Source organism: Zonotrichia leucophrys, chromosome 20, assembly GCF_028769735.1.
Source record: "Zonotrichia leucophrys gambelii isolate GWCS_2022_RI chromosome 20, RI_Zleu_2.0, whole genome shotgun sequence".
Lineage (NCBI taxonomy): Eukaryota > Metazoa > Chordata > Aves > Passeriformes > Passerellidae > Zonotrichia > Zonotrichia leucophrys.
Window position 1 is genome coordinate 13,673,709 of NC_088189.1, and position 16,124 is coordinate 13,689,832.

Here is a 16,124-nt window from a genome sequence, read left to right on the forward strand (position 1 = left end):
CCACAGGGGTCAGCAGGGCGGGGGTGCCCAGGGATGGCTCCTGTTGGGACAGGGACAGTGCCAGCACCTGGGCAACACCAGGGCATGGGCCGGGCTGTACACAGAGCGGGTGGCCCACAGTGGCCAGGGACAGCCATGGCACACCTGGCACAGGGACAGTGATGGACACCAGGGACAAGGACAGCGATGCCGCCCCTGGACCCGTAGCGGCCTCTCCAGGCTGTGGGGACACACGGGCCGGCCCAGCCCCAGGCGCGATCCGGCACACGGGGCCGGGTTGTGTCCCACAGGGCCGTGGCGGGGCCCGAGCTGGCGAGCGGTGCCTGGGGCGGTGCTGCCGCCACGGTCCCTCCTGGGCTGGGGCCGGTCCCGGTCCCGCTCGGTCCCTCCTGGCCCGGGGCCGGTCCCGCTCGGTCCCTCAGCGGGTCCCGCCCCGCTCCCCTCACGGCGGCGCGCCCTGGGCGCTCTCACCTCCCGGCCGCTGGGGGGCGCTGTCCCCAACAGGGGCGGCCGGCGCCGCTCTGCCCCGCGTGCGCCCCTCCGGAAGCGGAATCGGCGGCGCCTCGTGGTTCCGGCGGAGGCGCTCGGAGCCGCCGCGGCCCGTCCCTGTTCCCGTTCCCGTTCCTGTTCCCGCTTCAGCTCCTTCCCAGCCCCGGCCCCGCCCAGTTCCCGTTCTCGCCCCAATCTTGGTCCCGTTCCGGCTTCCTTCCCGCCGGAGGCAGCTCCGTTCCCATTGCCCTTCTCGGCTCCCTTCTTAGTCCCGTTCCCGGCTCCATTCCCGCTCCCATTCCCGGCCCCGCTCGCATTCCCGTTCCTGCCATGGCGGTCCGCGCCAGCTTCGAGAACAACAACGAGCTGGGCTGCTTCGCCAAGCTCACCAACGCCTATTGCCTCGTGGCCATCGGCGGCTCCGAGAACTTCTACAGGTGAGGCGGGCCCGGCCCGGCCCGGCCCTGCCTGCGGCCCGGCCCGGCCCTGACGCGGCGCTTTCTCCTTGCAGCGTGTTCGAGGGGGAGCTCTTCGGGACCATCCCGGTGGTTCACGCCTCCATCGCCGGCTGCCGCATCATCGGCAGGATGTGTGTGGGTACGTGAGCCGGGGCAGCCTCGGCGGGGACGGGGAGGGGTCGCGGTTCTCTCGGAGCCGCAGCGGGGCTGAGCCGTGCCTAGGGGCCCGTGGGGCAGCGCCCCTCGCCCTCGAGGGTTGTTTCAATGCCTCGAGTGTGTGAGCAGAGGGAAGGATGAGCTTAAAGGTCTTTTCCAACCTGGTTGGTTCTGTGAAGGACGGAGGGAAACAGAGGCTCGCCCGGAGCCGGGGTGGGATGTTGGCTCTCGGGGCCGGGGGAGCTCGGCTGCTTCTCGGGGCCCAGGGAGGGGGAGGCGATACCGAATGTGAGTCAGGGAAAAGCCTTTCATGTGTCTGTGCCTGGTGAGACCTGTTAGTTCTGATCAGGTTCTTGCTTGTTCTTCAACCATTCAGCCGTGTTGCCACAGTCACATAAACAGTAGCCCTGGGCCTTTTGTAGGGCAGGTGGCATCTGCACGGAGAGTTCCTTGTTAAGTGTCTCACTGAGAGCCTGGGGGCTCCTTTTGTCCTGTTGGAAGAGAGAAGGGGGTAACGATAGTGCCTTTCACCCACACTCTGAGCTTCAGCCTGGCTTTTCCTTTCCTGAGGTGCTGGTTATTTTTACATCTCCTAGGCTGAATTCTGGGCTTGAAAGAAATGCACAGAGCACAAGCGGCTGCTGTGGGAACATTATTTTCATTTTGTCCTGTTTCCTGCTGTCCTGCTAGGGAACAGGCACGGGCTGCTGGTGCCGAGCAGCACGACAGACCAGGAGCTGCAGCACATCAGGAACAGCCTCCCCGACTCCGTGCGCATCCAGCGCGTGGAGGAGCGGCTCTCGGCCCTGGGCAACGTCACCACCTGCAACGACTACGTGGCCCTGGTGCACCCCGACCTGGACAGGGTACAGCGCTCTGGGACGCTCCCTCATCCAGAGCGGGGCTGGGAAACGCTGCCCTGGCTGAGGCCGGAATTATTCCCTGTGGTGCAGAGGGGGTGGATGTGCTTTGGAGAAGGGAGGGAGTGGGGAGTCCTGTGTGTCACGGGGCAGGGCAAGGGGGATCAGCTCCCCACTGACGGAGGGCAGGGCTAGATGGGATGGTGGGAGGAAATTCTTCCCTGGCAGGGTGGTGAGGGTCTGGAACAGGTTGTCCAGAGAAGCTCCAAGCCCCATCCCTGGAAGTGCCCAAGGCCAGGTTGGATGGGGCTTGGAGCAACCTGGTGTGGTGGAAGGTGTCCCTGCCCATGGCAGAGGGTGGAATGAGCAACCCAAAGCATTCTGTAAATCAGTGATCATTGGGTGGAGTTTGCTTTGGGTGCATAAAATTGGGTGAGGCAGAGTGTGCATGGGTCTAATCAGGAGCATAAGGAGGAGTTACAAGCTACAGCTGAGTGAGTCAGATCATGTCATAGCTGAAAGAGACCATGGATGTGCATATAGATGTGCATCATTACAGGGTCTGAAAGAAAAATGGAAGGTTCTTGTATGAGAGTTTAAAATAAAGGCAGAGGAGACAATGTCACTCCCATTTTATGTCTGAGAACAGGAACCTGAATGGCATTGAGAGTGATGTGTTGTGTGGCTGCAGGTCCTGACAGTGTTTGCTTCCAGCTTAGTGGCAGGAGTGCAAAAGGAGAAATAAGGGGATGGGAGAAGGCTTTGTACTCCTATTTAAAAAGTGTAAAAAGTAATGTAAGATGGCCAAAAAGAGAGAAATCAAAATAATTCACAGTGAAATCAGAAGAGGAAAAGACTTGTTAGAGTTATGAGGAGCATAAGACCATTTTGTCCCAGTGGTTTGGGAGCAAAGAGAGCTGGTTTGCTGAGAATTGATATGAGTGATGTACTGCCAGCAGAGAGGGGGGATTTGGGCACTTTCCAGCAGAGGCAGGAGGTTGTGTTTATAGTGACACAGGAAGCTGGGAACATGTGGACTGTGGAGCTTGGCTGTGTGTGTTATTGTGGCTGGGTTGCACTGGGCTGTGCAGTGTGGGACGCTCCCAGTTGAGGGCTGTGTGCAGGAATAGCCTCACTTCCCACTCCACAATTCCATTTGGCTGAAGGCTTTGTCCTCCTTCCATTTGCAGGAGACAGAAGAGATCCTGGCAGATGTGCTGAAGGTGGAGGTGTTCAGACAAACAGTAGCAGACCAGGTGCTGGTTGGAAGTTACTGTGTGTTCAGTAACCAGGGAGGAATCGTGCACCCCAAGACTTCCATCGATGACCAGGATGAGCTCTCTTCTTTGCTGCAGGTCCCACTCGTGGTAAGGCCTTTGTGGAGTGTTTGCTTCTCCCATTCCCTCTCAGCTCCAGTGCAATGTTTCTCCAGGTCAGGGGCTCCCAGATACATTTTTTCTGTGAGGTGATTTTGAGTGGGAGGTGAGGAGAAGACTTGAACCAAGTCTTCCATACAGTTTCTCATCCTTCCTGAGTCTGAGTAAGCTGCTCAGTGCTTTTAGCTGCCCTCTGAAACGTTGCTCTGGTGGGATTGTGCACACTGTGCAGATACAGAATGTGAGGCTGTTTGTGGTTTGGCTGAAGCCAGTTGTAGCATCCCATGAACTCTCTCCCTTTGGTCAGTCCCCAAGCCCTCAGCCCTGGAAACATTAACTACTTGCCATAGAGTTAGCCCTCCCAAAGGGAAAAACAGACTCCCCCATGCACTTGGTGTCGCAAATTCCTCTGGTTTCTCCTTCCCTGTCACTGGCTGGGCACCCTGGTGGTCACCCCCCTTCCCCTGGAGGCCAGGCCCCTCTGCCCAGCCCTTGGCTCAGCCCCACACCCCTTCCCCTTTATAGGCTGCCTGCTCCACGTGGGTCATCCTCTTTTCCTGGGGTTTGCCCTTCAGCTACTGTGTTATCCTGCTGGAATAAAAACCTTGCAAAAGAGCCTTTCCTGCCACTATCACTGTGCCAGCTGTGATGAGTGTTGAGTGGAGGTTTTACTGCGTTGCCTGAGTGGTCACTCAGCTACCCTTTCAGCAGGAGAGGCTTGTTGGGAACAAAAATAGGCAGCAGCACCTACCATTCTAACACCTGCATTTTTAGCCAGTGTGTAAAAAGATTAAGAAAGAAACTCCTTTGCCTGCTCAGTTGGATGTGTGAATGCTGTTATCCTTCCTGCTCCTTGGTTTCTCTGTCACTGAATGCCACACCAGTTTCTCACCAGAGAGTAAAGGCTGTTCATTAATCATTTCATCTGACACCTTCAGAACTTTGCTGGTGGCAGAGTTCAGAGTTGCTCTCTTCAGCAGTGTGAGCTGAGCCCCCCAACAAAGAGCTGTGCCAGGGCAGTGTGAGGAGGAGCTGTGTGAGGAGCTGTGCCAGGCAGTGTGGCACTGTGAGGAACTGTGGCAGGGCACTGTAAGGAGCTGTGCTAGGGCAGTGTAAGGAGCTGTAGCAGGCAGTGTGGCAGTGTGAGGAGCTATGCCAGGGCACTGTGAGGAGCTGTGGCAGGGCACTGTGAAAAGCTGTGCCAGGGCACTGTGAGGAGCTGTGCAGGGCAGTGTGAGGAGCTGTGGCAGGGCACTGTGAGGAGCTGTGGCAGGCAGTTTGAGGAGGAGCTGTGCCAGGGCACTGTGAGGAGCTATGGCAGGGCACTGTGAGAGCTGTGGCAGGGCAGTGTGAGAAGCTGTGGCAGGCACTGTGAGAACTGTGCAGGCAGTGTGAGGAGCTGTGGCAGGGCATGTGAGGAGCTGTGGCAGGCAGTTTGAGGAGGAGCTGTGGCAGGGCAGTGTGAGGAGCTGTGCCAGGGCACTGTGAGGAGCTGTGGCAGGGCAGTGTGAGGAGCTGTGGCAGGGCACTGTGAGGAGCTGTGGCAGGCAGTTTGAGGAGGAGCTGTGGCAGGGCACTGTGAGGAGCTGTGGCAGGCACTGTGAGGAGCTGTGGCAGGGCACTGTGAGGAGCTGTGGCAGGGCACTGTGAGGAGCTGTGGCAGGCACTGTGAGGAGCTGTGGCAGGCACTGTGAGGAGCTGTGGCAGGCACTGTGAAAAGCTGTGGCAGGGCACTGTGAGGAGCCGTGGCAGGCACTGAGGAGCCGTGCCAGGCACTGAGGAGCTGTGGCAGCCCCTCTGATGGCCGCTGTGTCCGCAGGCGGGCACGGTGAACCGCGGCAGCGAGGTGATCGCCGCGGGGATGGTGGTCAATGACTGGTGCGCCTTCTGCGGGCTGGACACCACCAGCACCGAGCTCTCCGTCATCGAGAGCATCTTCAGGCTCAACGAGGCTCAGCCCAGCACCATCGCCACCCACATGAGGGATTCCCTCATTGACAGGTAAGGAGGATCCAGAGTCGTGGGCAGAACAGGCAAGATTTTGTTATGAAAGCAGCTGGTTTCACACTTGATCTGTCTGCTTTAATCATCATTTTTTCACTTCTTCTCCCCTTGTGTTGGTTACTGGCAGCAATTACTCATTGTACTCATATGCTGTTGTAATGAGAATCCTTTTTGTGAGAACTAACATCTGTTTCAGCTGGCAGATTTTTTCTAACTGTTCAATGCTCAGCTATGGCATGAATGGGTTTTTTAAAAACAAATCTTATTTTAAAAGTTAAAATACCAGTGACTTTGCTTGTCATCTTGGGTTTTGATAACTGTAGTTATTCAACTGTTATTTCAAATGCTAGCTGTAATCATTTCTGGAGCTAGAAAGACTGTGGAACTTGTCAGCTGACTCCAGGTCTCCTCTCAGCCTGCTGCCACAAACCTCTTACATTTAAAACTGCTAACTTGAATTTTTTTTTAAGCCTTTTTGCTAAAGGCTTTGTTCAAGTTACTTTTTAATGTGAGGCAGATGTTGTTTTTCATCTGGATTGATGATGATATGGGACCTTCCCCGTTCATTAATGTATGTAAATATTTTTCATAAGCAAATGTTTTTACATTTAGGCAGAAGCATAGATGAATGTCCTGTGGGTACTGATTTTGGCCCCTGAGTTCCAACCCTGAGCACCACTGATGTGGTGCTGAAAGTGTGTTCCTGAGCTTCCTGAGCATTGTCACTTGGTTGCTGAGTTCTCAGCCACAGTCTGGGAATTGTTTATGGCATAAGGAGTTCCTTCAGTGGAAAACCCTTTAAATTATTCATTGCCCTGTTACACTTTGGGTACAAAGTCTTGATGTCTGTGAGCATATCAGAGCTGTAATTAAGCCTGCTCTGAGCTGTAGATCATTACCTGAGCCAGGCTGAATGTGCATTTTGCCTTTGCCAGCCTGAGAGGTCTGATCCTGTGGCTGACTGCTAGCAGCCACATCTTGCTTCCCTCTTATCCTTGCTTCCCTCTTACCCTTGCTTTCCCTTTCCTAGAAAGGGAAATTTCTTCTGTGCCTTTGTAATGGGAAGGTGAGAACTGACTGAAGCTGGTATTTTGAAATGCCTTCAGCATTCTGGCACAACTAAACCTTCTTTCTGTTTTGTCTTTTAGCCTGACATGAGCAGTGTTGGTTCCTGCTTCCCAGAAAGCTCCTAAGGAGTGAAGTGTTGAGCTGCACTTTGGATCACAGACATCCAGAACTTCTGATGATGTTTCTGCAGGCCTGGCCCAAAGGAGAGGCTACAAAACCAAATGTTTGTCATCTTTTGTAAACTGTTACCACAAAAACTGACAAATAACATGCATAAGTTACAAATATGGAATGCTCTCTATCCCTTTGCTCAGTTCTTCAGCTCTGCTTTCTGGTTCTGTGATGCCAACTGAGCCCCTCAGATTACCCCACAATATTTATACTCTTGTGGCTCTTGGATGTTGATCACTAGAGATTATTTTGCCTTAAGTCCTGCACCAGTGTCCTGCTGCACAGAGCTTGTTTTGGCACTACATGTGCTGCCCTCTCTTTCCACACTCCTGCTTGAGTGGGGCTTCTGCTCTAGGTACATGTAAGACCCCTTTGTATGTCCAGTACCAAAAATACAGTTGTTTACTTGCCACAAAATAATTCAAAAATCCACAAAATAATTCAGAAATCATCACCTGCTCTTTAGCCCTGACTTGCAGCTGTTCCCATGGGATGGTGATTCTGAAGTGATCAGCTTGGATAAAAAAATGGAGTTTTTCAGTGTCAATCCAAGGGCTTTTAACAATAACATTGTGGGAGTCCCTGGACCTCCAGGGTCAATGTGCTGCTTCTGGGGCACCTGCAGGAGAGGGCCCAAAAGGCACACTTGCCAGTGGGCTTAATGTATCCTGCAGGAGTTCACCCCCTACAATGGGAAACTCTTAGAAAAATCAGCAAATCTCAATAGATTTGGACCACCTTATCTGGAGTTACCTTGGAGACAGAGGTTAAATAGCATAGTTCTGAGCAATCAGTCAAGGGCTACAGATTTGGGAGCTTCCTCATGAAGAGCTCTGCCTGTGCCAGATGAAAGCTGCTGTAGGTGCTGCTTTCAGGCAGAAGATTGTAATTTCTTTCTACACAGCTGTTAGTCAGGATATCTCATTTCAGTTGCTTTCCTGCTTGCCCATTAAGGGTGCACTGAAGGCACAGAAGTGCCTCCATTTCCCATCCTGAGGGTAAGAGAAAGCTCTCACTTGTCTCCACACTGGAGCAAGCTGCCTTGCTCTCAGCTGAGTTCTCTTGGGGCTGTATGGGCAGAGCTCTGTTCAGCCCAGGTGCTTTGGGCTTTGTAGAAAATTGAGCAAATTTCCAATTTTGTTTTACTGTCTGGATGTTCAGGAAAGACTTTGTAAGATTTGGCTGATTAAAAGGTTACTCCTTAAACTTCAAAATAAAGATTGGCATGATCATCTGTGATCAGATATCAGCCCTTTAATATGCACCACCTGTCTTGGCCCTGACTCCAGGTCTCCCCTCAGCCTGTAGCTGCTTCTCCTTGGCCACCTCACAGGGCTCAGCTCTTGGGTGGAACAAATGTGATACCTGTTTTAAATGTGGCTCTGTGGGTATCCTGAGCTAGTGAGATGGAGCTGTGTACAAGGAAAACAAACTGTAATAAAGAATGGGTTTAGAAACACAGATCATGAGAGAGGATAAGCGTGGTGTTTCAATGGCAAGTTGTGTCCCACAGGACCTGTGCAGCTCTTTAGAGTCCACAGGGACAGGGACAAGGTTTCTTGTACTGTTGTATTTTCAAAAGGCATTTGGGGACCTTGGGTCAGTGATCCCATGGAATGAGGGAAGCCCTCTTGCCTGGTTTAGGAAAGTCAATGGATTAGGGCAGGGAATTTTGGCCATACTGACTTAGACTAGTGAGGATGAGGACTGGATAGAAAGGGAAACTGCAGCTGAGTGTGAAGTGAAGCACATTGTGGTTAAGAATCCAAATTTCACCCAGTAGTGGTGAGCTCTGAGCAGTGCAAGAGCACACTCCTGACTGAAGCTCCATATTGGAACAGACATGCTCTGGGTTCAGTAATGGTCAAGAAAGCAAAAAACATGTCTGGAGTTAATAAAGAAAACAAAGCCCAAAGAGCCCAAAGCAGCATTAGCTGGAAATCCAAGATGTATCTTTATCCTAAGGGATAAAGATGCATCCTGTAGATGAGATGCAAGTGTTGCACAGTGGTTGCCAAGTGTTTCTGCAAATAGATATTCTGGAGTAATGCACATCTACATTAGATTTTGGGTCTCAAACTCCAAAAGAGGCTGGGGAAAGGAAGGGTGAAACTCTCATGCTGCTGCCCATTGCTTGCCCTGAGATCTGCCCTGCAGGGCCAGAGCTGGCAGGGGCAGGGTGAGTGCAGCACTGTGTCACAGCAAGGGTGACATGAGAGCGCAGGTGAAGGGCTCCAGAATGGCAGGACTCCAGGGGACAGCACAAGCACAGTGCAGCCCCTGCCTGCCCCTTTTCCATGGCTTTCATCTCCAAGGCAGCACAGCACGTGTGCTGGTGATGCCAACAGTTGTTAAGGAATAGTCAATAAAATTGTATGTTCAATAGTCAATCAAATCAAATGTTCCCAGAACTTGGATTCTATGGGTTCTTGGGATTCTTGAATTGAGCTACAAAGGTGTGAGTTACACAGCATGAGTAAAGCCACCTGGCACCTTTGCCATCAGGCAAAGGCAACATGTGACTTCAGGTGCTGGGAAGGGTTGCAGGAACAATCAGAGGAACTAAAGGAGTGCTGGACAAATAGGTGATGCTATGAGAAGGGCTGGAATCTAGCCTTGAGGTGAATGTGACAGGAGGGAGAAAGTTATGAAAGTCTCATAAGTGGGTTCTGTGGGAAGGTCTTGGGGTGCGTAGCTGTGTGTGCTTTAATGGCCAAAAACTTGTTAGGATCCTTTACAGAGGATGTAAAATGTAAAAAACGAGCCTGTGAAAGTGAACCTCAATGGTGATGAAATTGTTCAAAGTAGTCAAAAACGGGAAAAAAACCCAAATAGGATATTGAGTGTGGCTGGCAGTTTGTCCAGGGTGTTCCAAGGTCCCTGGGCTGTCCAAATCCCCGTGCTGCAGAGCAGGATCACAGAACACAAAACAGCCTTTTGCTTGTTAGAGCTGAATTAGCACTGCTGATCCCTGCTCCCGTGTGGGAACAATGGGTCCTGCATTTCCGGACAGGAGCTGGAACGCAGCCCCTGCCCACAGAGAGCTTTGGCCAGGCTGATGGGCAGCGAGCCCAGTGCTCCTGTAGGATCCCAGCAAAGAGCTCGGGGTGGGAACTGTCCCTTACACACAAAAACCCCCATGTTTGTGCCCAAGTTACCCCAGGGCTGCCCATGGGCTGATCTGAGCAAAACAGAGGTGATAATGAATGGGAGAATGGGATTGTGCTGGAGGAAAGCTGCCTCCCCTCCTGCAGCCCCCTGTGGCTGCAGAGGGCTGTTCTCACTCCCTGGAAACTCCCATATGGAACACCTGCCCCAGGAGGGGGCACAGGGCAGGTGGAAAAGGCCCTGGGGTATTTCTTGTGGAGCAGCAGCTGGGGCTGGGTTTTGGCAGCCCAGGGCAGCAGCTCACCTTGCTGCAGCCACCCCAGGCACAGGGCACTGCTCTGCCCGATCAGCTCCTTCTTGGGCAGGCCAAAACCCTAACTTTGGGGCGAGGGGGAGAAAATACAAACAAACCCAGACACTGCTCTCCGTTGTAAATTTTTTTTTTTAATAATTTTTTTTTAATGATGGCTGTTGGAAGTTGCTCAAAGGTTTGGGCTGTCGCAGTCCCGGCGAGATGGCAGCGAACAGATGAGACCGAGGTGCCAGGTGGCCGTGGTGGCCGCGGTGTGTCCCACCACACCTCTGGTGCACAGAGCAACGCGGAGTAGCGTGGGGCTGTCTGATCAGGAGCTCTGGTTTCCTTTGGTCCTTCGCACTCCTTCACTCACCATGAGACGTTAGCACGTTTTGTCACTACAGTTCAAAGTTTTGCATCTACGAGCTTCTCACTTACTTTGTAATATGTTGGTAATAGTTTATGTTTAAACACAATAAACAGCTTGGCTATGGAAATCAGTTATGAAGGACAAAATACAGTTTGAGACCACATGTTAATGCAGTCCTAGTGGGCTTCACCAGACGAATCTAAGTGTCTATCCTGCTTCACCAGAGCAATATTTGAGCACTAATTAGCAATCCGGAATGCTAACGATCTCTCTGCTGCTTTGTTCCTCATTGTAATTCAGAATAGTTTTAGCGTGTTTGTTGTCCTTGGGGTTTTTTTTTTAAGAGCTGACATTACAAAGCTGTAATTTTCTATACTAAGTGGACATTCTGTGCATTGCACTTCATTGCACTCAATAAAATTCAGTTATAGGCAGGGGGTTTAGGCTAATCACCTGTTCCCCATGGTGAGCGGGCAAAGCAATTCCTGTGCTGACATGGATGGCACTTCTGTACAGTGCTGGGCTTCACCATTACACTGCACTGCAAAAGGCTTTTCCACTCTTATTCAACATGGTAAAAATATCAGCATCAACACGAAAATCAAAAGTTTGTGGCTAGGGCACAATGTCCTGAACCACTCACAACTGTAAGAGGGACAAGCAGAAGCTACTGTTGTAGGAAGAGATCTGTGGAAAGTCACTAGCTGAAAGTTAAGGTATTTTTCTTGCCTTTACCTGATTTTTATGGCTCTGTCAAACATGGTAAACTCATTCTACTGTGTGGCATGCTTCCTTTGGTCCTTGCCAAATATTTGCCTGTGAAGAAGTGGGCAAAACAAACCCCCAAATTCTGAAGGCGTACAATGTTTGTAACATCTACAGGGGTTGGATTTAGTTTTATAAATAGGCCTAATTCTTACCGAACCTTGATTATTTCACCAAAATATAATGACGACCTCACTCCAAACAAACATTTCCATTCTCCCGAAACCCAACATACAAATTCCACAATCTAGTTACACATGCCACAGAACAACAACTCATCTTTTCCCAGCGTCTGAACGGGCAGAGTGCAGTCTGTCTATACTCATTCCCCGTATTTTGGTAACCATTGGTTTTAGGTTCTTGCTGGCGGGAGCTTAAACCAACTTACATGACATTTAAATATTTCTTTCATGAGTGGCTCCCAAAACAAAAACCATGATTGGTTTGGTTGTTTTTTAAGACCCAATTACTTTGTCTTCAGATTGTCCCAGTCTAGGGCTTGATGTTGCCAGGTGTCTGGTTTGGTGCTTCTTGAGCTTCTGCTCCGCACTCCGGTACCTCTTTGAGTGCTTGGTGGTTCCTCGTGCACTGTGCTGAGTGGCAGCATTGATTAGTTATGAATGTACAAAACATCTGACCAGCAGGTATTGGAAAATCGTATCCAGGTAGATCCCTGGATTTTTTAATAAACTAAGAAGATTTTTTAGAATGATTCAGCATCAGAATGTCTTCTGCTTATGACACTGAAATTGTTCTTGTTCATAGATTTCATGATCTTAATTCATTTATGAGAGAGCTATTAAAAAAATGGTTCTGTTCAGAGGTGGTTTAGCTACACTGGAGAATGCTGGGTTTAACAGGGAGCACTGGTGCAGGGAACTGAAGGAAGTTTCCCAGATCAGTTGAAACCTGTCTCAGAGACTCTGGTGCTGGCAGAGCGAGCCGGTGGATGGCACCGCGGCTGGCAGGTGACCAAAGCAGTACAAAGGAAAGAGGCTCCACACTGCAAGGCTGCCTGCCTGTATTTTTTCCAGTTTTCCTGCTTAGTTCCATCCCAGGGTGTCCAAAACTTGTAGGTCACTGAAGTAGTTTTGTTTGGTAGGCTTTTCAATGCATTTTTTTCCACTTTTTTGTGTGTGTCCATAGTCCTCATCAGCTCAATGAGTTGAAATGTGCAGCAGGCTGTGTCATACCCATTCCTGGACAGGTCTTTTGTAGTACACGACATTTTGCTGCACCTCTTTGTTTTTAAACTGGAAGATTGTGTATACCAGGACAAGGATACACAGAGACAAGATGCAGGGGATCACCACTGCGATGGCATTGACAGTGCTGGGCACGTCATTTATTGTCACCATGATGTCCACGTCGTCGTGCGGGAGGCGCCGGTCCTTGCTCCGCTCAACTTCCTTCTGGTTACAGCCCATCCAGTCCTTGAGGATCGACCTGGGGTAGCCTGGCTCCACACTCAGCCTCTGGTTATCGAACTTCCAGTACTCCTTCCCTTTGTAAAAGTAGGTGTAAACTAGGAGACAAAACAGAGAGTATTTCTCACTATTTCCCGTTGGTGAGCTGTGCTTGTGGGAGGACATTAGGGGAGCCTGAAGACGGACACTACCTAAGTCAATAAAACACATTTATCCAGAACATTCCCCAGCCATTGGAAAGTGAAGGTGGTTTTAAAGGTGGGATTTAAAGGAGAAGCTGCAACCCTGGCAAGCATGTTCAACATTACCCATGGAACACCATTCCCCTTGGCCAAGACAAGCTGGGAATTAAAACCCTACAATCTTTAAAAGAAAGGTTCTGCAGTGAGGTATTTTTTAACTAAGGCACCTGTAAATATGTGCTCATCATTGCTAAGTGATAAACATCATCTGCAGGGTGCCAGCATGTGCCTGGGTATGACAGTGTTTGGAAGAACATCCCGTTTCTGTTCATTCAGCCTGAGGGAGCAAATGCTGAGTAAGATGAATCCTTTTGCCACAGAATCCCGAAGATTTGGCCTGTGTTAAGGAGGAGTGTTGTTCTGCTGCTAATACAAGGGTGATGCTTTATGCTACATGTTGTTTGAAGCACCTCCCTCTCCCCAGATGACCCATTTTCTATTGACTTTCAAGTTATTAGAAAATAAGAGAACAGGAGAAGGGAGCTGTGGTCAAAGTGTTGGTCTCCTGCACTGTGCCCCAGCTTAGCTGACTCTCACTGCCATCCCTCCAGCCTGCCCCAGCCCTACAGCCCTCCTCTCACACCACAGCTCCAAATTTGAACACAGCCTCAATGGCACAAACCCCTTCTGTTGGCTCTTTCCTTTACTGGAGGAAGAAATCTTCAAATCAGAGAAAGAAATGTGTTGGAAGGAGCCTCTGGAGCTCCAAGCCCCTACTCAGAGCATAACTTCAAGGCTAACTACTGACATCAGACAGGCTGGAGCCTTTAGCAGAGAGCCAGAGCTCACTACAGGTAGATTAGGAGGAAATGTAAGTTCCAGCACCCCCAGAACCAGGGCCCAGGAAAAGTTGGGTAGGGTCTGCTGTGGGAGAAAAAGTCCCATTCCCACAGAGCTGGATTGTCCCAATGTGGTTTAGCAGCTGAGGAGGTGTGTGGGTTGGGATGAGGGTCAGGAAGAATCTCAGACTGCTGCTGCTCACAAAGCCCAGGTGACCCCAGGGCTTCTGAGACTTGATTCCTGGATCAGAAAATACTCAAAACACTCCACATCCAACCGCCCAGCTCCCAGCACAGACCAGCTCTTCCCAATCTAACAGGTGCAATGCCTGCAGACACATACAGCCTTCCTTGCTGATGAAAGCCCCCTGAGGAGCCTGAGGGATTCCTCTCCACACGGTGATGGGCTTGGGGTAGCCTGGGTCCGTTGCTCTCTTGTCCTCGTTGTACCTCCAGTACCTGTCCCCTTTGAAGAAGTAGGTTTTGCCCACGGGCTCCCAGCGCAGCGCGGTGTCGATGCCCTCGCGGGGCAGGCAGCTCCCCAGCTCCACCAGGCTGTGAGGGTAGCCCGGCTCTGCCGTCACCTCCTTAAAAACCCAGTACTTATCTCCTAGAGGTGAGTGGGGACACAACAACAAACACATTGGCCTGTTAGGAGTCGGATCGATATGAACCTAAACCAACCAGTGGACTGCAGCATCTTGAGGGCTTCCAGGCTTAACTGCAATCTGTAAAAAAGCTGCTCCTCCACTTCATTTTGAATCTGAAACCTCATTTCATCTGCTGCTTCTCAGCTCTTGTTTTGGGAGAGCTGCTGAACAGCCCTTTCCCATTTACCTTCTCATGCCAGTCATGATTTCAGACTTGTCTCATCCCCTGTCTGCCATCCTTTGCTCAGGCTGAGCTGTTGATCAGCCCAAGCTTTTCAGACATTTCTGTTGCCTTTCCCTGAGCCTCTCAAGTTTTAGTACAGTTTAGAAAGGTGAGCTACTGGAGCTGCAGACACAAACCCAGAAGCCCAGGTTCTGTGGTTTTGTACCAGCCATGCTGTCCAGCCACTCTTCCTTGCTCACCATTTGCTCTCAAGTTACAGGATCCTGTTCAGGCACTGCCACCATACAAGGAGCTAAAGCGGGCCCCAGCACAAGGTTGGTCATTTTGTCTCTTTAGGAGACAATTGTCCAGAAATGAGGTTTGGGAGTGCCCTGCACCTGGAGAGGGCTCAATGCCCTGGCAAAAGGTGTTCAAGGAGATAAGCAGGGCACTGGCACTCGCTGGGAAATAGGAGCTGTTTCTTGTCACATGAAAGCCAACTTCCCCTAATTGATATTACCTCTATACAGAGATGGTCCTGGCAAGGCCAGCCCACACTGAACTGTTATTTTAAGGATCATTGGCTGCTTGAAGTGCCCCCTCGGAGAAGGGCAAGGGTGCAGCGTACCCGTTTTCCACATTTTCATGCCACAGAAGCAGCCAGAGCTGAGGCAGGAGTGTCTGGCTCGTGCTGAGCTGTACTGTACCTTTGAAGAAAACGAATTTGCCATCAGAGCGCTCATAGGCGGCGTCGATCTTGGCAGGGAGGCCCTTCCAGAACTGCTCAATCTGCATGGGGTACCCCTCCTGCACGCGGTTGTTGCGCAGACGCCAGAACCAGCGATCCTGAGGAAACCAGAAGCCTCTTGAGACTGAGCACTCCTGTCTTGCAGTCAGACCTGGCTGGGTCCAGCATCCAGCTCTGCTAATCCTTGCCCAGGCCCCACAACCATTACGGACACAAGTCCTGCTTCAGGAGACAGCTCCAACCCAGCCCAACACTGTCTCCAGGGTGAGAGGTGCTGTGGGGGGAAGATGGCAGCACAAAGGGGGAGAAGTTGATTGATGGGGCTGTGGAAAAGGGTGGAAAGAAGGAGAGGGGAAAGGAGCAGGGGGAAGTGAGTCCACAGCTGTAAGCATTGTCACCTCTCCATGTCTTGTCACTGAGGTGTCATGCTTGTCCTGGTTCAGCTGAAGCTACTGGAGCCCAGGAGAGCCAGACAGCCTGAACATCACCTGGTGACTGTGTGAAACACACAAGGTTTAAAGGCACAAAGGAGGCACGAAATATCCCTTTAGATATTCTATCATTGCTTAAAGCTGCAGGGGATGCTCTGGGATGAGCATGAGCAGGACAGAACCTTTGATACCTCTCCGAGATACCATCCCAACCTTCAACTAGTTTCATTTCAGAAATCTTCTGCAACCAATGTGGTTTGTCTCCATTTAATAACCTTCAATATGTCCCTTTCCACACTTCACATCCATTGGGCAGAGATAAAACTGCTGGTATTTTGGGAATGGGATCATGGATGTCCATATTCCATTGGTACTCTAATGGGTTATTGAGCAAGGGCTGTAGTTCACAAGAAAGGTTGACTCCAACTCCCCAGGTAGGCTGAGTGCTCCCAGGGCCCCAGTTCCATGCATGTCACCTCTGAGACAATGAGGCTGCTCCCAGAGAAGCTGTGGCTGCCCCATCCCTGAAAGTGTTCCAGGCCAGCTTGGACAGGGCATGGTGGA

The 16,124-nt window shown here is 51.1% G+C and overlaps 2 protein-coding genes across 3 annotated transcripts in view; one reads left to right on the forward strand and one right to left on the reverse strand.

Annotated features, from left to right (window-relative positions):
• The first annotated feature begins 536 nt into the window (after positions 1-536).
• On the forward strand, positions 537-8,045 carry EIF6 (eukaryotic translation initiation factor 6). Its single transcript, XM_064730109.1, has 6 exons — positions 537-926; positions 1,001-1,086; positions 1,794-1,969; positions 3,154-3,330; positions 5,159-5,340; positions 6,492-8,045. The coding sequence occupies exons 1-6, from the start codon at positions 820-822 to the stop codon at positions 6,499-6,501; spliced, it is 738 nt and encodes a 245-aa protein (XP_064586179.1). The 5' UTR covers positions 537-819; the 3' UTR covers positions 6,502-8,045.
• Positions 8,046-10,114: 2,069 nt separating this feature from the next.
• The window catches only part of MMP24 (matrix metallopeptidase 24), a 42,154-nt gene continuing 36,144 nt past the window's right edge, over positions 10,115-16,124 (reverse strand). For both annotated transcript variants that reach the window (XM_064730107.1, XM_064730108.1), the window contains exons 7-9: positions 15,089-15,227; positions 13,912-14,178; positions 10,115-12,645 (exon numbers count right to left, since the gene is read on the reverse strand). In XM_064730107.1, coding sequence (XP_064586177.1) covers positions 12,308-12,645; positions 13,912-14,178; positions 15,089-15,227 — 744 coding nt within the window. In that variant the 3' untranslated portion in view covers positions 10,115-12,307. The remainder of the gene's footprint in view (positions 12,646-13,911; positions 14,179-15,088; positions 15,228-16,124) is intronic.

Excerpts from the sequence above, each read along its gene's own strand:
- EIF6 (XM_064730109.1), top strand. The coding sequence starts at position 820 with ATGGCGGTCCGCGCCAGCTTCGAGAACAACAACGAGCTGGGCTGCTTC. Across the intron at positions 927-1,000 it reads GGCTCCGAGAACTTCTACAG|CGTGTTCGAGGGGGAGCTCT; the intron begins GTGAGGCGGGCC and ends TTCTCCTTGCAG. Across the intron at positions 3,331-5,158 it reads TGCTGCAGGTCCCACTCGTG|GCGGGCACGGTGAACCGCGG; the intron begins GTAAGGCCTTTG and ends CTGTGTCCGCAG.